General features: G+C 36.8%; 1 protein-coding gene across 1 annotated transcript in view; it reads left to right on the forward strand.

The window, feature by feature from the left end:
• EYS (eyes shut homolog) overlaps positions 1-26,254 on the forward strand; it is an 872,029-nt gene that overhangs the window by 363,947 nt on the left and 481,828 nt on the right. Inside the window, exons 26-27 of the mRNA XM_056343434.1 lie at positions 24,391-24,562; positions 25,089-25,167. Of these exons, the coding sequence (XP_056199409.1) occupies positions 24,391-24,562; positions 25,089-25,167 (251 nt within the window). The remainder of the gene's footprint in view (positions 1-24,390; positions 24,563-25,088; positions 25,168-26,254) is intronic.

The following is a 26,254-nucleotide window of genomic DNA, read 5'->3' on the forward strand; positions in this document are numbered from 1 at the left end:
CCTAAGAGATTTGACCAACAAGATAGGATGATGTGATTTGTTAGGGGGTTTTTTTGTGATTTTTTTTTTTAATCACCTGTAGTAGTTGTTTGCTATTACAAGTAGTTATTTACTGGTACAAATTATTTTAGTATATTTAAAAGAATATTTGTTTACTACTTAGTGTTAGTTATTTGTGTTAGTTATTTACTAACAAGAGTGATGTGATATCCAGGTGTCTATCAGATACTGAAACCTTACTCAAAAATTAGTGATAGATTGCCCATAACTTAATTATAACCTGTGATTTCCCATGACCACCATGTTAAAGTGACATCCACAAAATTTGGACATCCACTGTGCAGTGTACCAGTTAGATAAGGAATAATTCATCCAATACAAAGTGTTTGGTGTAGCAGTTGAACTAAGGTTGTGAAATAAAGTTGCAGTGTTAGTAGGCCCAGAGGTGAGTGAAAGTAATTTGATTTCAAAGCAAGGTCTTTTCAGAGCAAGACATTGCTTTTCTGGATAACGAAGCAAAAAGAGCATGTGTCAAGTGTATTTTCCCTTGGCAAACATACAGAATTATAAAACAGTTCTCTGATAGTTTGAGGGTTGAAAACTTTTCCTAGCAATTACAATTCAAATAGCTGATAGCTGATTTTTCATATTTAGTTTGCTTTTATGTTACCTATGTTACAGAAAAGGTAATTATACTATTTGAGAGTACGGACCTTTGGAATTACAAATAATGAAAGAAAATACTATAAAACTACAAAATAATAGTATCTAAGGTACTGAATCTATAACAGTATAACAAAAGTGTTTAACACTGAGTCATAGGTGTATTTCCACTTTTGTCTTTAGTAATTGCATACATTTAGGAACAGCTTTTTTTTTTTTGTCTGTCACAGTTAAAAGTGCCTTTAAAGTTACATAAGTGTGTATTGCTTTCAATAATCATTTGCATTTCAAAAATGTTTTAATATACTTGTACAGAGAAAACTGTAATCATTGTCTATAATTATTAAAATGTTACAAATTTATAAATTCGTATGGGAACTGGAACAATTTACAGTACATTAAATGGATTTGGCCACATTATGTTACTATATTTAATTTTATTTATAAAAACTTACTTAAAAGTATTAACTTTCATCAGAAATTTTGAATGGCATTTTTGGTCATCATGTAATTGAATGTCTTTAGACACTGATCTCTGCTCTGTACGCTCTAAAAATCTGGCAGCTCTCTTAAATTTTAAGCTTTCCATAAATTTATCTTATTTTGGATTTATTTTACATTGTTCATAGTTTTATTTCACTTTAAATAGCTGTTTAACAAAAGCATGTTAAAATAATTTATTAACTATTAAAATACAGCTTTTGCTCAACACTGCTAACAAAAAAATCTAACGGCTTGCATCTCAAGTACACTCCTACAAAAAGTTACCGCAGTTCAGATGATGAATGCACAGATGTATCCTTTCTGTCAGGATGTAATTGGCAGTAATCGTGGTCTTAAAACCTAGGTATCACTAATAAACCCTGGTTAAAGTCCTCAACCCAGATACTTCACAAAATAAGTGATCTGGGCATTCAAGAAAGTGGTTTTTGCCTGGCTTAAAATGAGAAGTGACTTAATAAAGCAGTGCTATATTAGAAATAGGGGAAAATTAACAAAAGGATTAAACCAAATAATCAAGTAATCCTTTCAAAAGTACATTGTTCCTTTCCTTTCCTTTTTTTTTTTTAATTTGGCAGTATACCTTGTAGAAATGAGTGCATCCCCTCTTCAGCAGTAGCCTTCTGCATAGGTTTAGTTGTCCTCAATCACACTGGCTAGCAAGGTCACATCAAAGGTGCAGATGACACAGTGACATGAACTTTCCATCCCCAGCTTGGCCCCTCTTGTTTTTATTCTTGCTTTGGCGTGCCAGCGTTGCTCCATGAAACAATACTGCTCATTTCTACTAGATCCTTTTGATAACACAAGATCTAATTATTCCAGCTCTACCAGCTATTGCTATCCTTTCACTTGTATTGGCTCTTTAGCAATTCTATATAACAGTATACATCATCCTCGTTGCCCAAAACGATCTTTGTAAACAGATATATGTTGTTTCTGCAGATCTATGACTTCAGCATACTAAAGCTACAGACTGTCTCCTTGCATTAGTTTAACTACTCTCTTCTAAGTACACAGAAACATCGTTAGTTTTTCTTAGTTTTACACTCCATTGCAAAAAATATTGATTTATTTGAAATAGCATTAAACTTTCATGTTGAAAGACTCAGCCCTGGAAAACTATTTTTTGTGTTTAATGCTGAGGTACTACAAAGGAGCTTAGCAGTAGCATAGCATAAAGTCTCTAGGTAACCAGTTCGCTACAAAATTCTGTGAACTCTTTAATTCCCCATTCTTATTATTCTTGTTCCATCCCTCCTATCTTCACATGAGAAAAATGTGGCCTGGTTTATGGAACTAACTCAAAAAATCAGTGGCTCAAACTCCTAAGTAGAATAGCTTTTTACTCACGATCAGAGTTATTACTGCTTATCGTTAGTGTCTTGGTGGTGCCCGAGTGTTAGATAGAACAACATAAAACTGAAAGATACCTTCTGAATAACTGAACCTGAAGCCTGTTTTGTCTAGATGGTCAGCCATTCGTTGCGTGGAGTGATGAATCTTGGTGGCTGTAACTGAACTGTTGAATTTGTATTGCAAATGTTGTACTCTAAATGTTATGCTTTGTAATATACCATAAAAGATTTAATGTACATGCAGGATAGATCTTTTGGGCAAGAAAACACCAGGCTTACATAGTTGCCTTTTAGCACTAAGATAGCCTTTTAAATATGTCTTGTTCAGGGACTGTTTTCTTCTTTTCCTTTATATGATTCCAGAATCCTTTGATTTCATAAATGTTACAGTAAATACAGGAACTTTTTACATAATCTAAGGAAATCAAAGGAGAAACAGAGGCTATGTCAGATTTAATTATGACTTGGTAGGTTAGTAAACCTCTGTTAGAGAATCTGAAGATATGGTGCAATCAAGTAGAATTCTTGTGGCTGTTTGTGAAATTATAAATTAAATGGAATATAATCAGCAATTTAAAAATAAAAGCAAAATAAGGAAATATAATAAATGAGTATAGCAATATCTACCTATTTGCAAATCAATATCATGTTGCATCCTTAATGTACACTGCTACATAATTATATAAAAAAACCAACAAAAAATACATGTATATATTCCACTCAGTTTAATATTAAAAACCTGTTAATTAAAACACTAATATTACTTTCAGCTGTGTAATATAACATCTTAAAAGGAAAAAGTAATTAAACATAATGTATTATGATCATTTATCCTGAAGGTCATTTTCATGACTGAGGTGTTAATCACTTCTTTATAAATCTTACCATCTGAACAACCTTATGGCAAAGTGTAGTCCGGATGATTCAGAAATGCCTCAGGTGAAATATTTTTCATGTTCATGAAAAAATGTATTTTATATTCAAGTATAAGCCATAAGTGTCTGGGTCACCAAGTCTGCTGCAAAATGGGTTTAATAAGAATACAAGTTTTTGGCTGTAGCATTTCGTTTGATAATTCCCTGTTGGCTAATTTCAAAGGATTCTCAGATTACCGAGTCATTACTACCCTCCTTGACAGAGTTGGTAATTCCTATGTCTTCATTTTCTGATTTTCTTTGTTCGAAGTTAACTAAATAATTTTAAGATCTCTGCAAAGACTAAAGGTTTTTTCCTAAAATGTGTTGGGTTGACCTTGGCCAGCTGTCAGATGCTCACTCAGCTGCTTTCTCAGTCCCCCTTATCATCAGGACAGGCAAAAATAAAGAAAAAAACCTGATGGGTTGGGATAAAGACAGGGAGATCACTTCCCAGTTATCATCACGGCCAAAACAGACTTCACTTGAGGAAAATGAATATATTTTATTGCCAATTAAAATAGATTTTTGGATGGTAAGAAAGAAAGACAAAATAAAGCAACACTTTCCCCCTTGCCCCCCTTCACTGGCTCAACTTCATTCCCAACTCCTCTACCTCCCTGCCGCAGAGCGGCCCAGGGAGATGTGGAATGGGAGGTTGCGTTCAGTCCGTAACAGTTCCTCTCTGTTGCTCCCTCGTCCTCGCACTTTTCCCCTGCTCCTGCATGGGTCCTCTCTCTCTAGGCTGTAGTCCTTCAAGGTACGCATGCTTCAGCATGGGCTTTCCAATCGCCACAGTTCCTTCAGGAATTAATCCACCTGCTCCATCGCTGAGTCCTCCATGGGTTGCAGTGTGGATATCTGCTTGTGTCAGGAGTGCTTTCCACAGGCTGCAGGGGAATACCTGCTCCACAGTGATCTCCTCCACGGGCTGCTGGGAGATCTCTGCTCCTGCACCTGGAGCACCTCCTCTCCCTTCGTCTCTGACCTTGCCACTCACAGGATTGTTACTCACTTTTCCCCTCCTCACTCAGCCTGTGCAGTGTTTTCCCCTTTCTGAAATAGGTTTTCACAGAAGTGCCACCATCCGGGATGAGGGGCTCACCTGTGTCTTACTGGCACCAGCTGGAACTGTCTGTGTCTGGCATGAGGCAGCTCCTGGTCTCTTCTCACAGAAGCTGCCTTGCAGATTCTGCCTCCCCCCAGCATCTTGACACCTCCATCCAATACTCAGAATAAGATTTCAGTGGCTAAAATAGGATGTGTATTAAACGGATGTATATAAATTCAGAATTCTGATTCAGACTGCCAGTTATTGGATATCTGATCCAAAAGATGCCTAAAGATGACTCGGGTACCATGAACTCACTTTTTGCTGTGAAGGTTCAGTCATCATTTCTACAGACCAGTAATTATACCTTAATTCTAAATAGCTATTCTCTTAATCTCAGATCTACCCTTATAATCTTATCTTTATGAGATCAGTACAAACTGACACTTGGAAGTGACTAAGGGTGCACTTAAATTTTATGTTAAACCAAATGAAAACCTTGGCTTAAATAACTCATCTTTTATTTTGTCTTTAATGCCAGCTCTGGGCCTCCACCTTCCTTATGCTGGGCCTCAGAACCTGCTATTCATCTTGTCTACGTGACAATGAAAAGTCTGCTCTGCTTTTTATACAACAGGCTGACCTAGCAAGAAAGTCCCACAAGATCTAATCAATGAAAAGGGAGAGAAGTTTTCTTTATCTTTTTGACCTTCCCATCTACTTCTGCAGCTTTGTAGTGCCAGCCAGCTCTGGCAGTGATTACACTCCTCGAGCCTCTGTCTGTCTGCCTTGCTATTGGTATCTGGAGGGAGAGCAACTACACTACTAACTGAAGGGATTATTTATTTCGACTCAGAGGGGAGGAATCTCCTGGTATGCTCCCTGAAACATCAAATCAGGGTGCATCTTGCATAACACAGGAGGCCAAAATTTGCCATGCCAAGAACAAATCTAATGTGTGCTGACAGAACTGTGTTTCTGTATTAACTGTGGAGGTGGTGGTGTCTGTCTTTTAGTTTAATGATTTGACCATTCGCGTAAGTTTGTAGAATTTTAAGTTCAGGGAACACACCATCATGAAAGGCAAATTTATGTGTTTTGCTGAGAAGTCCTGTAATGTCTGTGCTATGAGTTAGCCTGATTTGTAAGGAAATGAGAGGGCACTTTTGCTGTACTTGCTGAGCTTCAACACTATTCAGCAAAGATTTCCTGGGCCAGAGAGGACATAGAACAGTAAGGTGTAATCTCATTGAGTATTTGGTTTGAAATGCCAAGTCTAGGCTGCTCGTTTACTTTCCTGAGAGCTGAGGTCAGGACGTAAACACCCCTTGAGAGTTTCCTCTCAGAGTGACTTACCATCTACTAACTAAAGCCTTAAGTCACACTTCCATTAATTAAATCTTAGTCTGGTAGCAGCTTTGTTCTAAATACTGCTTATCCTTGTTCAAGGAAGACAGTGGTCAAGAAGGTATGGCAGATGGCCAGCAAGGATAAATAGGCAACACCTGACTGAGCTCACATGCAGAAAAGAAGCACACAGTTGGTGGAAGGAGAGGGATAGGCTACTTCGGAGGAATATGAAGCTATTACCCTGGGTGTGCAGAGTTGAAATTAGGAAACGAAAAGCTCGGCTAGACTTGAGAACAGAGAATGATGTGCAAAGCCACTAGAAGGCCTTCTATATATACATTGTCAGGAAAAGGAAAGCCAGTAAAAAAGCAGGCCTGATTTGCAGTGGAGAGAGGGACCTAGTGACAAAAGGCATGGAAGAGTCTGAGGTACCCAAAGTTGTCTTTTTTTCAGGGTTTACTACTGAAGTCTGGTCTCACGCCTCCCAGATTTCTGAGACTTGTGGCAGAGTTGAGGGTACTCCTCTCTTAACAAGCCTCCTGGAACAGTATGATCTATTAACCACAACCCTCTGAGCCCAGCCAGGTAGGCAGCTTTTTAGCCATCAAGTTGTCCACCCTTCCAGACTTCCAGGCTCTTAGTGCCCTAATTTGGGTACAGGAGTACTGCGGGAGACAGTGTGGAAGCCTTGCTAAAATCAAGATAAGTGACATCCACTGCTGTCTACTCTTTCACAAACCTAGTCATTTCATCATAAAAGGCAATCACATTGCTCCAGCATGATTTTCCCTTGATAAACCTGTACAATCAAGAATAGTTCAGGTTCAAAGGGACCTTTGAAAGTCATCGTAGCCCAACCCCGCTGCAGTGACCAAGGACATCTTCAATTCACTCAGGTTGCTCAGAGCCCCGTCCAGCCTGACCTTGAATATTTCTGGGTATGGGGCATCTACCACCTCTCTGGCCAACCTGTGCCAGTGTTTCACCACCCTCATCATAAAAAATTTCTTCCTTATATATATATAGTTTGAATCTGCCCTCTTTTAGTGTAAAACCATTACCTCTTAGCTTTTTGTGACAGGCCCTGCTAAAAAGTCTTTCCCCATCTTTCTCCTAAGTCCCCTTTAAGTACTGACAGGCTGCAAAAAAATCTCCCTGGAGCCTTCCCTTCTTGAGGCTGAGCAACCCCAACCCTCTCAGCTGGTCTTCATAGGAGAGGTGTTCCATCTCTTATAATTTTTGTGGCCCTCCTCTGGACCTGTTCTAACAGGTCCATGTCTTCTCTGTGCTGAGGGCTCCAGAGCTGGACACAGCACTTCAGGTGGGTGCGGCGAATGAAGAGACGGGACGCAGCTTGATGCAAGCAAATGTCAATTTATTGTACAGAAGCACGAGTTTATATACACTTTCAGAAGCTGCGCGTTTTAAACAGATTGGTTCTTGAAGCTAAGCATTGCATACTAGGCAGTCCCCGATTGGTGGTTAACTACCAGCAATTAACAGCAAGGTGTTACCTTTCCTTGGCACCATCCTTGGCACCATCCGTCCCCCACTCCCCTGTGCTCTGTAAACACGTCTCATCATGTTAATTGTTGTCCAGACAAGCTCGAGCACATTCCCCTCAGCTGATTGCCATGCATAGTCCTAGTTTCCAGCCTGCTCCTGCAGGTGGGGTGTCGCCAGAGCAGAGGAGAGGGGCAGAATCACCTCTTTTGACCTGCTGACCGCGCTTCTTTTGATGCAGCCCAGGATGCAGTTGGCCTTCTGGGCTGTGAGCACACATTGCTGGCTCATGTCCAGCTTTTCATCCGTGAGTACCCCAAGTCCTTCTCCACAAGTTTGCTCTCAATGTGTGTAATGTTGTTCTTGGTCACCTTGTTCTCCGTCTATTGCTTAGAAATGGTCTCTAAGAGAATTCACTCCATGATCTTCCCAGGGAATAAAGTGAGCCTTAATGGCCTGTAGTTCCTCAGCTTTTTTTGGGAGATAAGTACAATCTAGTCCCTGGGGACCTTCCCCAGTTCCCATGGTCTTCCAAACATGATAGAAAGCAACTTTGCGAGGACGCAAGCCAACTGTCTCTGCACTCAGATGCAGCCCATAAGGTGCTGAATTACAGGAAACGAGTACAAGAACTGAATACAAGAATTTATGTTTGGCCCAGTGTTCTGTATGACACAACAGAAATCAAGTTAGATTATTGTGTGTAATCTTTATTACCCAAGTTCTCTATTTGGATGTGACCTTTTGATAATTTTATTTCAAATCTTGTATTTACAGCTTCAGCAACAGAAGGTAGTCTAGTACATATTTTCTTCTTTGAGAAAACATTTATTTTATGTGGTCCGTAAAGGTTACTATACCATGTAGCAGTGACCTCCAACTAGAAAGCTAGAAAAATGTGTTTGTAATTTCGAGGCAGTGAAGTTACTGAACAGCTAAGAACCCCATTTGTAAGAAAGAAAAGTCTCTATAGTGCATGCAAATCTATGGTCCTTAAGGAGACAAAGACAGTAACTACCTAATTTTTTGTACAGATTATGCTCAAAATATGCAATGCTACAGTCCATTCATAATGAGCGTTTGGCTACAGCAACTCTCACTGTGTATACAAATTATATCTGATGATTAGGAACTTGGATGACAGTACACTCCCCTTGTTTAGTAAAATGTAATTGTTTTGGGTTACAGATCTGCGCCTTTAGGGAGAAAAATCCTTGTATTTTGGCAAAGAATATCTAAATGTGAAGTGTTTGTTCTTCGTGCTCATTACTGTCTGATTTGAAGGTAGTTAGTATAGTAATTCTAAGGTGATTTCACCAATGTGTTGTACAGTTAATTCCTATGTATCTTCAAACAGAACCAGCTTCTTTTTCTGGGTTCATAGGATTCAGTAAAAAAGGAATAGAACTAGCTTTGCTTCTCTTTTTTTGACTGCTGAAAAGAAACTGTTATTTATGAATTGTGGTTATTTACAAATACCATCAATGTAAATACACTGCTTCACAATGATAAAAAGGGCACTGTTCATGCAGTCATGTAGATGTTAGGATTTGCACCCATTTCATATTGTACCCGTTGCCTAAAGTGGCATCATGGATTGGGAGAAAGTCTCAGTTTGATTCTCACAGGCTTTCTTCCAAGATTCCTGCACCTTCATAGAGGTTACTAAATGCAACAGCATTAATAGAGAGTTTCAAATAACTTCTGCTTCTTTTTGCATACATCACTCCAGACTGACCAGAACAAAGTCTTGAATCTGATTCTTGCCTGTAACGTAAGATCTCTCCTACATTCTCTCTCTTTCTGTAGCTGATCTGTTTAATATTTATCGTGTATACTAAGTGAGGAAAAAAAAGGAAGAAATATTTTCAATATAAAATACCCAGTAGGTGAGCCATCTTTCAGTTGTGCATTCTGTCTGTTTCTGTCAAGCATTCTTGCTCTGTATCAAGCATATCTGGAAATGTTTGAGAACAGTTTTTTAATTCATTAGTGAACATGGAGGAATATGATCTCTTAGACTCATGAAACTGACAGCAGTAAGCATACTCTACATCACAGATCAAAATTTGCAAGCTAGATTGAATGGTAAAAGAAAAAAATGAGCTGCATCAGAATGGTGTCAGCCACAGGCTGTTAGTTCTTCATAGAGGCATGGCAGTAAAGCCAGATACAATGCCATACTAACATGGCTAAAGTCCTTTGGGCTTCCAGAGCTTCTGCTTTGTGTATCTTTCTTAGGGACTCTAACACACTTCTGCGTTATGCTACCTAGACATCTGCTAATAGTTCTTTCCTCAGTTTTCTAGTTTCTAAAGTCCTTTGGTACCTGATTTGCCTTATGGATTTCATAGAAAGACAGGTTGCCTCTGTAAAAGTAACAGATTTTGATGAGGCCTCCAAGAATATTGGCACCATTCTTGTTATTTATGTGTTCTTGCAACAAAGTGGCAAAACAATCATGATAATAATAATAAATCATCATCATAATCCCTTCCTCCAGGAAAGCATGCCTCACAAGAATAGAATTGCTGTTAAACATTATATCCTAATTATGGAAGTGCTGCTGTGAATTCTGTGGTTTGCCTTATGTTTTTTATCATGATACTATATATACCACGTAAGTATCTTTCTGAAGATATGCACATACTATTTAACAGAATAAATAAATAATAAAACTTGGACAATCCCCAGCTAAACAGGTAGTAACCAAAACTGATAACATAAATATAATCTATCAGATCAGTCTTTCAGGGTAAAGCAAATGCAGAATCCTTCCCTGAAGATTTTTTGAGCTGCTTGAAATGCAGAAATCAGGGGATAGGACTGTCCCGTGAGAACATTTGAGAACTTGTGCTCAAGTAATTATATCTGAATCTTACCTATTATGGTAAGCTATTAGGTGAGAATTTAAATTATCTAGGGCTTCTAGAGCCAAAATCAGTGCTTCACATTATACTTACAACAGATTTGAGAAAGCACTAATGCAACTGTGAGAGCTGGTGCAAGCTAGCAAAGTCTCCGTACTTAGCAGCAAGTGTAACTTTAGTGGGGACTTTGAATATATTCAAGTATGCCACTGAGCATGCTAAGGCCAGCAAATTGATTTTCCACGCAAATTGCTCTGCTACAGATACTGTGACAATGGAACTTTTAAGCAGCTTTAATGTGAGACCACCACAGAGGAACATTACGCATCATAATGCTCATCTGCTCTGTGATTACGTGATATTTCTTTGAGCAACTTGTAAATGTACTTAATGTCTAAATTGTTACAAATGAAATAAGAATATTTTCATAGCTATTTCTGATGCTGTGGGGTTTTTTTTTTGTTTTGCACTCAAAAATTAATGACTGGGAACTAGTTAGATAAAAACATGCAGTTCATCACTAAAAACCTGCGAATGTTTCAATCAGCACAGTAATAAATAAAGCAATGACTGCTGAGTGACGGTTTCACTTCACAGAACTCAACATGCTATATGTTAGAATAAATTTGTGCTGCTTCTTTCTGAAAATTATGGCCATGGTAGTAGCATCATGGGTTTTCTTTGGTTCTCTGTAGCTATGTTTGCCAGCAGTCTCTTGTCTTTTATCCTCAACAGGATTCAAAGTAGATGACTTCATGAAGAGTATTTTGTTCACTAAGGTAGCATGGGTTGACCTTTCATGCTAAGATTCTATTCACTTTCATAGCAATTGCATTGGGTTTTTTTCCTAGTTTGTAATGGAAAAATGTATGGGGCAGCTCTCTGGGTCTCACTGATTATATGACTTGGATTGGTTTTCTTTCCCCACAGCGAGTCTAAAATACTAAGTTGCCAAGTTCTCACTGGAAACAAATAATGAAGGTGTGCTATAGTAATTAAATGAACCAAACATTAGTGCCTAAATGTAATACCCAAGGCATACCTGTATTATAAATAATACATTTTCTCATCAGTAATTAAGGTTATTTCCAGTTATTAAGGCTGCTCAAGGCTTTGTAGTTTAGTCTGGAAAACCTCCAATGACAGTATTGTTCTCATTTCTGATATGATATTTAAATTTTAATATGAATAATACATTATTAATATCATTGTGTCTTAAGAAGAGAAAGACAAGTTGAATTTTTAGCTATACAGTAGACTTTGACTTTCATTATCATTTGACTGTAAAAATGTGCAAGTGCTTCATTTTTAAGTAAGACTATTACAGACTACATAAAACATACCTAATCAAGAAGAAAATCAAAAGCTATAATAATAATTATTATTATAATAGTATATTCTGGAGGCATTCAGGGTATAGAGTGATAATGAAGTAAATTTGAATATATACTTTTTTGCACAAAGCTAAACTTACATTACTTTGGAGTGGTGCTAGAACATCTTTTTCTTGATGCCTTTACCACATAGTAGAGCTCTCCAGTTTTCCCATATTTTATTTTTACACTCTATTTTATATTGCAATCTTAACATTAAAATGGCTAACACACAGCAAATACACTGAATAAAACATGGGTATTTCTCTGTAGGGCTATGTGTGTTTTTTTTAACAGATCTATGCAATACATGAAAAATATATGTTACGTATGATATAACATACCAATACAATTCTTTTCTCCCTATTGAACTGTGTTAGTTCAAATAAGAGATACTTTGCTTCTTAACGGTTTGTTTCAGCTACAAGTTTTCAGTTATCTTTTAGTCTAAAATATTTTTCTCAGTTTTAATAAATGCTCATAATAAAACCTATGTTTGTAAAATCAAATTTAAAATGTTGTAAATATTGAATTTATATTTGCATCTTGCTCAACTACAATGTGACCTCCTCTGGCATTAGTGACAACTATGACAATTTTGTCATGGTGTTTCCAATATTCAGACATGAATTAATAGGTTTTACTTGCACTGTCTTCAGATTTATCTTGTTCTCCATCTCTTTTTGTAAGTTTATTCATCTGTAAACTGAATCATATTTTAAACTGTGGTATCTTTAGGTATGGTTTGATTTTATCATTTTGTAATCCCATAAACACAATTTCTGCCCGTAGAAGAGGGAGGCACAGCTGTGCGCAGAGCCAGCAGTGCAGGGGCTCAGCCCCTCCATGGCCTGAGCTGGGTGTTGCTGGTTTAACCCCTGCACTGGCAAGTGGCTGCTGCTCCCCTGCTCCAGCTCCAGCTCTGGGGTGGCCTCTCTGGGGAGGAGGTGACATGCCCCTTCAGTCACTGTCTGACAAACCATCACCTTTTGTGTGCATGGGGCTGGAAAGGCTGGGGGCCACTGCCACGCTGCAGCTGGCAGCCTGGGAGAAGGAAGGGGGCTGTGTCAGGTAAAGGTATAAAGGGAAACACAAGCAGAGTCCAAAACTAGGGTAGGAAGAAAGTATCGACATGTTCCTTGAGACAAAGAGAAGTCGTCCCCCACCAGGCATATCACAGTCCTCCTGGCAAAGATACCATGATGCTGGGAAATGCTTGCAATGTCCTCCACCCCCATCTACAATTTTCAGGAGAAAACTGTAGTGTCAGACTTAAAACCCACAGGGACATTTGAAGGTTTGGGGGGATTTTTAGTATAACCAGTTTAATATTGATGCTTTGCAGTACTGATAATTTTGACTATGAGGCTGTTAAAACATTAAGAGGAGTGTCATTAAATTCTAGACTCTTTTTATGGTATGTTCCCTTTCATCTGTCACAAGATCGTGAATTTTTGAATTTCTGGGGTTTTTTGGTAGAAAATGTTCAGATCACTAAGATCTGATGTTTGATCTGATGCTCTTTATAACTAAAGCACACCAATAAGCCAAGAAGCAATTTGCTTAGGTAGATTGCTGCTTCTGATGGTTTCATCATACTCCAGTCTGGAGTTCAAATATCTAAATAACAGACAGTGCAAGCTATAGGTGATGTTGTTTGTGTTTGATCCCTCTGGTTCTTGCATTCACTTTTAAATTAACAGGCAGATACAGTTCTCAAAAGCCATGCATACATATCGAAGATCTCAATTTGATATTTAATGAAAAGAATTGTTTTCAAAATTTTAGACCAATCAAATTAATCTGTATTTGTCTTAATTACCTTGTTTCCTGTGGTCTAATCTTATTTTATAAAGCTTTCTTTGCTTTCCCATCCAGAGTGGAAATCAAAACTTTGTCTAAAGAAAAGAATATTTACTTCAAAACAGTTTGCAATGACTCAAATTTTCTGTAGTCTGATCAGCACCAATTTAACTTGACTTAATATAAGGAAAATGAAATAACTGCCTGAAATAAATCTATCACTGATGCAAAATACAATAGAAACAGAAAATCTAAATCTCTGGTATTAGTCACTACACTATATAATAAATCTTTCTTAAGATGAAATCAACAAAAACAAGCTCAGCAACCCTATCAGCCCTAGTTTTTCATGCAGCGTACTTAGAAAAAATTTATTACAGCTTGTTTACTCATACCAGGCTGAATGAGGCAATACTAAAATGATGTAAAAAGGACCTTATGCTGTTCATGACATTAATGTCACTGTGACAAAATAAGTGCTAGTTCTTTGCAGTCAGTTGCTAATTTTAAGAGAGAACATATTTCTAGATGTGTAAGAGGGTTGTTTTAGAATATGATGATTGGGGCATATTGTATCAGTTAATTTATCAGGATGAAAGACAAATTCTGCAGAAAGATGTAGTCTTAGGAGGCTAAAACATTTATTTAAAATGTGGTTTTGTACATCTGTGTATTCAGACAATGCATTTATTATAGAAATTATTTGAAAAGCTGTGGAAACAAATTTGTAGCCAGTAGGATTTATTACATATCATATTTTTTCAAGCTGTGTCTTCCACATTTTCCTGTAATAGTTATAATACATGAATTTTACCTAGTACACATCCCAGCTTGTTTTTGCTTTAATTATGAGGTGCTATTACATTATTTTTCCATAGGCCAGTTTATGTTGTTTTTGATCCCAAATGACTCTGCTGATAAAATTTTTGCTCTGTATTGTTTTCATGTTTTTTTTCTCTTGTGCAAAATGTCAGCTAAGAATGATCAATTACCATTCTTGATGAAGATCAGGATGGAACGCAATTGAATACATACTTTCTATCTGTCCAAATTAAGATTTTCAAGCTGTAAATAAATACCAGTGTTAAATATAATATTTTAGTGTTTTCCAAATTTTTCTGTTGATAATTTATAATTGTTTATGGTTATATTTTCCTGGGTTTTATAACAGTAATGAGGACAACTGCTAGATGAACAATGATTTTTAAAATAACTTCTAAGTTTAAAAAAAGTAAAATTAATTAAACCTCTGTAAGTTCATAGAAGTGTGGTAATAGGACCTGAAATTCATCTACAAATGTAGAGATTTTTCATAATCATTATCATTATTATTCACAATTTCTATGATACATAGACATGTTAGAAGATATTGTTGCTCTTCATTTTTTACTTCTTTTGGGGTATAACACTCTTATGCTGAAATTGTTTAACAAATAATTAATTTTTTTCTGTAACTCAAATATACTGTGCAATATGGTTTGTAGTATTTCTGCTCATGTTTAAGTTGAGCAATATTTTTATTCATTAGAATTATGCTGTACAATCTTTTTATATACATATATACATATACATATAATTGGCTTCATTATTGGCTATATATTAATGTCCGTCTTATACATCAATATGATAAATTATTAATTGATCTTTTGATTACCCTCATCTATGCTATTTCATGGCATGGTGGCAAGTAGTTTTCAGTAGTCATCATAATATTTGATACTAAAATTGACTTCAGCAAGATAAGAACTAGGTGTTGCTGAGTAATTCTGAAAGGACATCTCTCCTTTTCTATCAGTTCTCTCTCTTTTCAACTGTATATTAAATTTTCAGTTACCATAGAAGGCTCTACTTTTTTTTTCTGTATCATATATAAATTAATATACCATGTTAATTTGCTGCTCTTTTCCATTTTCAGCTACACCCTCAGGAACTGATTGGTTTTTATCATGCATTTGTTTTTCTTTTCAAGTTAGTACGTCTTTGACTTCAGTCTTACACAAAATTGTATGTTTCTTTCTTTTCCTTTCTTTTCATACTAGCCACTTACCATAATTTAGTATTGTGAACTTCTGATCTCTTGAAACAGCCCTCAAATCTCGTTATCAATCTCCTAGAAATGAAAGAACCAAAAAGGTCTATAAATGATCATTGTCCTCAGTCTTTAGTCTGAACAAATTAATTTTATATTTGATATATAAATGTTGTATTATTTTATAATATATATATCTAAAAGTTAGAATATGACTTCTTTTAAATCCACTAAGTAGTAAACAAACCAGAATATATACTGTATTTTCAAAAATGGAAGTATTTTTACTCTCAGAAATGTAACACAATCACAAAACATCTGAATACAAAACGTCATGAAAATCTCAGGTTTACTTAACAAGAAGGGAGGATCTGGAGATTATGACAGAAATTTTCTTGTAAAAAAAAATAAAGTTATTTTCTGTGTTAAGTCAATTGCCTCAAAGTTATGTGCATGCAGTGTAAAGAAACCAACTCAAAAATTGCCTTAAAGTAATGAAGTTGAATAGATGGATAATTTTAAGATAAATAAATAATTGTGTACATTGCATAGACTACAGGACTTGGCATGAATACATCAGTCGTAGGCAAAATACAAAAACAGGTAGAAAAACCTCAGAGCTGTTCCTGTTAGTAGTAGGATGAAAGCTTAAAGAGAGCATAGCCAAGAGTGCATGTGCATTTCAGAGATCACACCTCAGAAGTGTTTGTTACATGGTCCGTTCTTATGCTCACAGTGTCTGCTTTCAGCCCTGTTCTGTTGCAAGGAGAAAGCTCCTGGAGAGCTTAAGGTTTTGACTAGGAGAGTTTGCCAAAAAAGCAATATAATTTCTAGGACCTGCTGCCATTCCAAACTTCCTCCTTTCCTGTGCCGAAATGCTTACAGGATGAAGTCTAATAACTCATTTTTCAGCTTGTAAGGTACACTACAGCTTATTAAAACTCAGTTGGATATTGGGGGGATACGTTTCTGAGGGAAGAAGGCCAAAACCACAATTATTTTTGTAACAGAAGGCTGAGAAGAAATGCTCCGTGATCAGAAGAGGGAGGGATTCTGGGTTAGATCTGACATTGGTGAGAAAAGTCCTTGAAGGCAGAGAAGAGTAGTTTCTGATTTGGGTTTACAGTTTAAAAGATGAAAGTCTTGATGGAGGATGTGCCAATCTCTAGATTAGGGTGTAGGCGTGGAATTGTGAAGAAGCCCTCCAAGAAAGGCGAAGGCATCCCCAATTAGTGAAGGAACTTGAACTGAAAAAGGGCATTGGAAAAGGCTGCTGAGTTTTCTTTATTAAGGTGCGAGACAGACTGATCCTTCCCATGAATGGATGATTTGAAGGAGTGGGAGAATACATCTTGGTGTTACTGTTATTACTCCATCCTCTTGTCTTCTCCCATTGCCGACATTTCCTTGCCTTCCGCAGCACTGTGACACACAGGGGAGCCCCTGGGTGGCCAGTCTCAGTAATCCCCCAAATACGGTAGATGTGAGGTACTTTTCCCTGTTCTTTGTTGCATGGAGGCGTTATTTCTAGCATGGTAAATACAAATCTGCAAAGCAGAGCTCCAAGAGGTGTCTTCAGGCCCGTAATGCATCTGACTCAGAGCTATGAAACAATTTACAGGTGATGTTTTTAAGTAATGTGCTAGTTCTGTGGTATTATAGTCTGCCTCTCAAACCAGCTTCGCAGAATGTTTGGTTTTATTATAATTATTATAATACAGCAAGATTGTTTTTATTAAAAGTTTTCATACTTTCAAGAAGGGTTGAAAAAGAAGGCAGGTTTCAAATTAAATGACAGTCACACTGGAAGAGAATGACAGGCTGTCTAGGTTACTGTCATGAACAATTGCTAGTCTTTTTCTGTCTACAGTATGACAAATTACAAATTTAGTACATTTTTCTCTTGGAAATAATTTAAATGAAAATGTTTATTCATATCAGAATGGATTAATCCAGTGATGCTGAGAGATTAATGCTGGGGATGTATTTGACCTGATTTGTTCAGAGAGTATTAGAATATGGGTGTTGCATTTAAAGACAAAACTTTAGCATCTGAATGTAAATTATTTTTTATAAAAATACTATCAAAAATATTTTGAGTTAGTGCATTTTAGCAAGAACATTTGAACTAGCTCCTACTATCAAGCAAGTTATTTTCTTTGATAGAACTAATACTTCAAAATTACATTCTTTTTATTAAATTATTTTGTATTATTTTTCCTGTTACATGTGTTCATTTTCATCTTTAAGCCTATTGGACCAGTAATTACTGTCATGGTTATATGTATTCACAGCGAATCTCCTGAATTCATTTTAGTGTGGGAATGACAAAATGGACTTTTTCTCTCTACATGTATCTGAAACATTTAACACTGGAAGGACTAAAAAAGTCCATTTTGCCTACTAATATTGCTAAAGCTTTCGTAGTAAGGGCAGAATATGGAGATACCACCACAAGGCATTTCTGGTTTCCCCATCAGATTCAGTCTTGGCAGAATCAATCTTAATTGGATCTCATGATACCTGTTTTTTAAAGAAGCTAAGCACAAAGTTGCATTTCTCTAGCTTCTGATGTTACTCCCTACCTGAACATTATTTAATGAATTTTGGTCCCTGTGTTTCAGGTACACCTAGAGATTAGAGGTCCTTTGTGACATTAAGCATTCTCTTAAGTAAAGATTGTCTGTAAAAGGTGTTGTACAGGTTTTTACAGTTTTTGGACAGAAATAAAGGGAGACTACTGTGATATGCTCTCTCTGAACTCTTAAGGAGTGGGAGAACTGAGGCTGAGAAGGAAAATTTTATTTAAGGAAATATTATTTCACGATTTATGCTGGTATTGCAAAAACCCCTATACACACCACCACCACAACAACAACAAAGTGTAGATTTAGAAAATGTGGAGCAAGTTCCATTACATGGATGATGATTTTTACAGCTGATTCTATGAATAGGCTTAATACCCCCAATTTTAGTCCTTGAAAAAATAGGCAGCTAGTGCAAATTACTCATTTCATTTCCTTCTGCAGTCATCGCCACTACTAGGACATTCAAGGTAGGTGGTGTCCAAGACATGATGTAGACCACTCTGAAGGTGCTTCTCTTCTTGTCCGTTTTAAAGTGAGTTTAGACTCCTATCTTACACTGACTGCTTAATTTTACAATTGTTAAGATTAATTCAGATGTATTACATTCTGACTTCCCTAACACAATATTATCTGAATTCTGCTCTCTTCACTGCCACATAGAAGCTGAGGAATGGGTAGATACATTCCACCCACTGTCATTTCCACAAAACTAGATATTTGTAGAAAAATAATTTTACAAATGTTAAATCTTATATAAGCATACACAGTCTAGAATATAAAAAATAGTTACTTTCTTAAATCTATGTAATTTTTCTGAGAATTTATTTTTTCATTAATTTGTTATGAATATTTTGCTGGATTGTCCAAGAGAAGGTATGTAGGCCATTACAAAAAACATGAGACCATACAAGAGAGAACTATTTCTTTGCATTAACAATATGTACGACTAGTTCTAATTTGCACTTTGATCAAAATTGTACCAAATTAGGGTTTTTTTCCAAATCAGTGCAGTAAGTATTTGGGCACTTCAGTGGAAGTAACCTTTTAATTTTGTTTTCTTTTAAGTGCTTTTGCAAATGGGATTGCACTTCTATGGCAGTTTACTGAGATGTTCTCTTTTATTGTGACTATTAAATATATTAAGTCTTATCTAGTTTAAGTTTTCAAGTTACAGGAAAGGACAATCTCTTTATATAATGTAAATTTTGAATACTTAGCCACAATTTGGTAATTCTGAGTATGTAATTCTGAGTCCTTTGTTTTTAAAAAAGAAATACCACAATGATTCCTGTTTTTATAACTCCCTGAAGTTAGAATTGTAAGGTTTTTTCTAGGGATGAAGTGAAGGTATAAAATATGGTTTTCTCAATATATCTTGTGTTTTGAAATGTGATTTTTGTAATCATTTATTGACACACTAAATTTATGCACTGAGTCTTCTTTTCCCATAATCAAATAATGGATTTTCACTGCATTGCAATTGCATTCATTGAGCTGTCCAGGCAAAAACTTGTTCAGTGGCATTGAGGTAGCTGATCAATGTAGCATAAGTAAGAGTAGGTCAGGAGTGTAAAACAGAATCTATTTAATTACAAGATGTTAATCATCTAAAGGAACTATATTTTTTCTTTCTCAATAGATTATGTAGTAGTGGAAGCACATGTGAATATGGAATAATTATCAATGATTACTTTAACTCTTAATCTGTTTTTTCAAATCAATATATCAATATGTGTCAAGCTCTTTAAGTGAAAGGCTGTAGCCATTGAGGTATCTCAGCCAAGCTTCTAATGGGTTGATTACAGTCAAATCAAATTTCATTAGATGAACATGGGGTCTGCTGCTGATATATTGATAACTAATACTTAAATATCTTACTAGAAATATACTGTCTTTTAAAATACACTGTACTTTGAGGTTTATTTCATTTAGTGGATGTATTACACCTATACAGAGGATAGAAGACAGCAGCAGTGAAAGGCAGCAGTAGGAATGAATTGCATTGGATTATTTATAAAGCAAACTATTAGAAATAATAATAAAAGATCAGAGCTGTTCTAGGGTTTGCTTTTTTCAAGATCAGAAATATCTGCCTTAAAAAGTCATAAAACGCTAAAATTTTTTAAATTGTTATTGCTTTCAGATATATAATTATCAAAAGCAAATTACTAATTTGAGTTGAGAACCCTTCACTCTTAAAATAGAGATTTGCACCTCCTAAGTAATATGTGTGATTTAACTATGAAAGTGAGTTTTTATAAGTGAATTTAATTGTAAGTAAGAGTACATAGTACAAAACCCAGCAGCAGTCTGTGTGCATTAATGCTACCCATTTCATTCGTATGTCCTCTCGCTAATTTGGTAAGTTTAAATTAGTAAGACTTCAAGGGAAAACAGACTTTTTTGTTTGCATTGTGTCGCATTATGGGTATGAGTCTGATGCATGACCAGGGAAAAAGAGCCCTCCCACTGAGTCACAAGGTTCAGAAGGGATCCACTTGCTTTTTAAACGAGGAGTCTCAGTGTGGTTAGATCCGGTCCGAGCCTCCAGCTTGGTCAGCAGTTTAGGTCTGAAGGCTTATATGTGCACAGCCACTCATCAGAGTCAATGTTTGCCTGTCAGAGCACTCTTAAGAACTTCCACTGAAAGAGTTTTGCAGAGCTGAAAAGGTAGATGATTTCTTAAGGTGACAGATAGAATGAATTCAGAGTTGCTGTTGATAAATGCACTTACTGCAAAAACTGAGCTGGAGCTGAGTTCAGTGCTTTTTGTCAACAATGCTTTCCCAGGTAACATCCAACGTAGTCGGAGGTGCAAGTCTTATGATAAGAGGAGATAAGCTTATGGTAAGCATTATGAGGAAGAGGGAGGTCCAGGCCTGTTGATCCATCCAGTAGTTGGAGTTCTCATCCTCACAACAGAGGATTCTAAATTCCAGATTTATACTCATGGCAAGGTGGGACTAAGTCAGTTACTGTGTACTGACTGGCCCTTAGCAAGGATTGTCAACTCTGAAAGGCCAGTGGGGCCCGACAGTTCAGCACAGGGCGGGGAATTCGGTACAGATGTCTAGGGGTCTCTCTGGATTTTACTGAAGCAACATGGAGCTGTGAGGCCCCCACCTCACCCTGGGTGTCACACAGTCAATTTGAATATTAGACGCCATCTGTCCTGTCTGTTTTGTGAGATAAGCATGTCGCTTAAGTCAAACCCCACTGCTCCCTGGTGACTCACAGTAAATACTGTAATCTGCACCAACAACTCTGCTGTCCTGCACATGGGAAGCTAATTCAATTTCTGATCAGCAGTGTTGAAAAGGTAGGAATGAAAGCACGTTTGAGTGAAAATACAGCTGGTTATGAAAGCAAAGGTTGGAATTACTCATCTATCAAAAAATCCTTAACCTTGGGACTATCCCATTTTAAAACTCACAGTCTTTGATAAATGGTCCAGGAAAATAAAAAAATTCTACAATCATGAAATGACCTTGTTTTTTATAACGGTGTAGAATAGGAGTACAGTGCTATAGAGATGCCCTTACCATTTAGATACAAGAAAAATAATCACTTTAGAGTTGCAAGTAGGGCGAACTTGAAGTATATTACTGTGTAGTACTACCATCCTGCCAATGTTTTTGAAGCATTCCTTGATAAGAGCAGATTAAGAATTTTCTTTCCTGATGCTGACTTACAAGGAGAATTGCCTCTTTGATAGTTAGATCTTCTATAACAGGACAGATTATCTTAGCTTTCTCTGTTCCTGAATTTAGATTTTGGCAATATGTTCACAAAATACCTGTTTCTGAAAGTTTTAAGTTCTTACATATAGTGATATCAAATAAGGCACCAGTGGTAAAGAGAGTGTGACACTGAGCAAGAGTATCCAAGGAACATGAATGATCAGAGATTTTTGCTGAACGCTTGCATGGGGTGGGGGTTAAACAGGTTTCAGAACTGCCTTCTAATTTGTACCAATATATGGCTTTGTATAGAATAAGTACCAGCGCACCAGTATCTGGTCGGGTGCAGAATTGCATAGGACCTCCCCCCCCCCCAGCTCATTGTCGTGGGGGTACCTGCCAAGTCCAGTCTGTCATGCATTTCTGCCTAGAGCCTGACACCAGTGCTCTAGGGCTGCTGGGGCTCAGGCCACACACTTGAAAATGGAATCTGGAATGTTGTTTTATTCTCTTTGACTCAATTAGGAGACCAAGCGTATATTGTGAAAAAAGCAATTTCCTCATGCGTGTACAATATATTTACATACCTAATGTTCCTATTAATGTGAATATTACGCTATTGAGCTTCACTGGGTGAAAACATTCAACGTGATCTTAAAAGTAACTCTTTTTGTAGCATGTTAATAGATTTATTACAAATGCCTGATTTTGATCTCTGGCTGTTGTCACATGCCAGTCCGAGACCGGAGCGTGGTTTTGTTTGTATTCTCGGGAACAGAATTAAGACTCAAAACAGAGCCAAGAGCCAAGATTATTTGTCCAATATTATTGCCCAACAATAAATCTGTGAATGCAAAGGGAGAGAGAGCAAGAGGTAAAGAGAGAAAGGAAGGAAAGAAAGAAAGAAGGAAAGAGTTCACAGCAATAGCTACCACCCCGGAGATGCTGTGTCCCAACAGTCCGATTCGTTTCCAAGTCTGGTGGGGAAACGATCCGTCCGGTGTTAGTTGGTTCCGGTCTTTTATACAGTTGTTACAATCTGTTCTGCTTAACCACACCTTCCACCCCATGATGGTGTACATGCCCAACGTTACCAGGTGGTCCTCAGGGGCTTCCAGGCACCTCGATCCCCCCAACCCCAGGTCTGGGCACATGAGCAGAGGTTTGGTTAAGTTTACAGGACCAGCCTCCCCCATTGCTCCATGGCATCAGTCAGTTTCTGCCTTTAACAATGTGTAGATAAATCTCTGCGGTGGCAGTGGTGTTATCTTCCTGCCTTAACAATGTTGAGACAACACATCTGCTGTGGTGATGGCTAGTCTCACGGGTGCTGTCTTTTAGAGCCGTTTATTCACACATGGACTAGACAAAGGTTAGGGTATCGCTGTGCTTCTTCCTCGCTCTGAATTCCTTCCTTTAAAATGCTGCCAGCATTTGCGTTCATAGTAGTGATAAAAGGCTCTAGGAACTTTTCATTTACTCTTCACATTTTTGTATAAAATAGCTGGGTTTGAGTTGAAATGGTGATACTTAAGTAAATACCTAATTACAGAAAGGCAAGACATGCCTTTTATTTTTGTTGTTAAATGCATAGCCAGAGGAACTGGTGTAACTTCTGACTTGTAGACACTTTCTCTGCTCCAGAGGAGGATCTTTTGTCTTAAGCATTCTTTTTTTCTCCTTCACACCTCCCCTGGATCACACACCTGAAAAATCAGGAGAACATTCTTGCATTATTCCTAATGTACTGGTTTTGGCTGGGATAGAACTAAATTTGTAGATAGTAGCTTGTATGGTGCTATGTTTTGGATTTGTGCTGCAAACGTTGTTGATAACACATGGAGTTTTAGTATCTTCCCAAGTAACTGTTACACGTGATGGGCCCTGCTTTCCTGGAGATGGCTGGACACCTGCCTGCCCATGGGAAGTGATTAATGAATTCCTTATTATACTTAGCTTGCATGCACAGATTTTGCTTTACCTGTTAAACAGTCTTGATCTCAACCCATGCGTTTTTGCACTTCTGCCCTTTTGTTTCTCTCCCCTGATCCCACTGCAGTGGTGAGCAACCTGCTGTGTGGAGCTTAGCTGCCTACAGAGAGTCCTACATCAATTAGTATTTTGTAAAGTACTTTGAGATGCTTAGGTGGAAGATGTGTGGCACTAATTTGCAGGAAAATTACAAGCAGAAAAGTGCACCACTATATCTCTCATAATGAAGGTCTTCAGAAAGATTTCAGAGAATTTTATGTATTTTATCAGTTATTGAAAGCTCCTGCATTTTAATTCCATTTTGACAAAACAGAGTTAGATCACCACCAAGATGTTTCCTTTTCATTCTGCATTCCTCTTAAAGGAAAGCTGTGCTATTCATCTTTCTAATAATTGTTTAAAAAAAAAAAGTCTTGAAATTTCAGTTTCTCCATTTAACTGTTTTGCTTGCAAGTTGACCCTCAAAGCCTTTTTTGCTTTGCCACCATTACAGTTGTTATCATTGTAATATATTGCAATATAACCATTCTTTTCGGCATTTGCACCTACAGGTAATTCCAGTGGGATATTGTTTATTGATGAGTATAATGAAATATATAAAGAATGTATGTAAATAAAAGCAGTTTATCTGGAATTATTAATATTAATAAATAAACTGTTCATTGGTTTGAGTTTAGAATTTAAAGCTTAGTCATATCTTCTGTTTTTTACGCAGGTGATAGATGTGAAGTAGATATAGATGAATGTATGTCTGCTCCCTGCCTCAACAGTGGAAGCTGCATTGATGACATCGGTTCCTATAACTGTCATTGTAGGAGAGGCTTTATTGGAACAAACTGTGAGATAAATGTTAATGAATGCTTGCCAGATCCTTGTCTTCATGGAAGGTGGCTATTTTTATTTAACTATTATTATCTCCAATATAATGTATGTAACTAGTAATATTTAAGATTTAATGATACAGGATGGTTGATAAATATACTTTTAATTATGCTCTTCCATAAAGTAAGAGTACAAGCACACTTGAAGATGACAGATGTTGCCTGCTTAAGCTAATGTAATATACTGTTACATTATCTTAGTTTCTCTTTCATTTTTATTCATTAGCATAAACCAGTTTTCAGTGCATGTGGATTAATTAGAGTTTAATATAGTTAAAAGCGAATCTTTAGCTGTTACATGCCAACATATTTAAATGGGAAGACGTCTTTTAATATGACAATCAGTGTCCTTATAAAACCCCTCAGCACCCATAATATACACATTTGAAACCCATTATTAAAACTAATTGAAACTGCCATGGGTTTCAGTAGGTTACACCAGACCATTGTTTTGAAATATACGGAATGATACTACTAGTGCTGAATCTAGAATTACGTAGCTTCATCTGAATAACCCTATTCTATATTTCAGGTGTATAGATCTCATTGATGGATATCAATGCTTTTGTGAATCAGGATGGACCAGCTCAAGATGTGAGATAAATATTAATGTATGTCTTCAAATTTTATTTTAATTACAGTAGAAAGGGTAATATGCTGCTTGAAAGTAATTTTTATTTAAGTAACTTCTGAATGGGTCACTTTACTGAAAATGCATCACAGAAATTTGGTTGTTTCAAATCCATTCTGGAAATCTCATTATTTGTTAATTACATGAAACTGCATTAAAAAAAGACCACTGAGAAAGCATCTGAAGAACTTTAGATGTGAAGTGTGAGTGCTAAATATGAAAAGCCACAGTGAGCTAAAACAACATTACCTGAAAATCATTTAATCCTTAGTTCAGTGTGGATGACATAACTACCTGATTTGCACTGTGAGTCCCATTTGCTGTAGCTTAGCTGTATATTTGAATACCAAAACTCCAGGTGCAGCGTTATACACTGAAAGTAGACATGATTCATGTTTAAAGTTTCAAAATCCAGGTAATGTTAGAATTCTATTATATAAAACCACGATGTAAAAAATACACTGCCTACTTCCTCTTTTTAAGTTCAAGAATATTTTTGTGTTATCATGAGGAATGGCTGTCAATAAGGAGGTGTCTGTGTATGCGAGTCTGTGCTGTGAAGATTCCCGTGGTCAGCAAACCAACTTGTAGAAGGTTGTGGCATAACAAGCCCTTACAATGTCGGTCACACTTTGGGGAAAGTATTGAAGTAGCGTAGAGTTTTTCAGGTTTTGTGCCAAGTAGAGTTTAAACTGATCTCGGGATATGATCCTTTTAAATGTGTTTGGTCTTATTAAAAAGTCTGCTATCAGATATCTGCCTCCCTGGCTTCTAATATTGTGCTTCGGAATTCTCAAAAACACATTCCAAAATGTTATCCAAACTTCTTTTTAACTTAAGTATTCATGTAGGGACTTTTCATGATTTTTTTATATATAGCTAAAAGTACTAGATAACTAAAAATACCTCATATTATGTAAAGGAAGTATGGTCTATAACTTTTCTGTTGAAAATGCATGACAGTCTCACACAAGACGTAAATCTAGCTGGGATATTATCTTCCAGCTTCCTTTACAGAAAAAAGTCAGAAAATAAGTAATCCAGCTCAACAGAGTGTGCATCATGGT

The sequence above is a fragment of the Falco biarmicus genome, chromosome 6 (assembly GCF_023638135.1).
Source record: "Falco biarmicus isolate bFalBia1 chromosome 6, bFalBia1.pri, whole genome shotgun sequence".
Taxonomy (NCBI): Eukaryota; Metazoa; Chordata; class Aves; order Falconiformes; family Falconidae; genus Falco; species Falco biarmicus.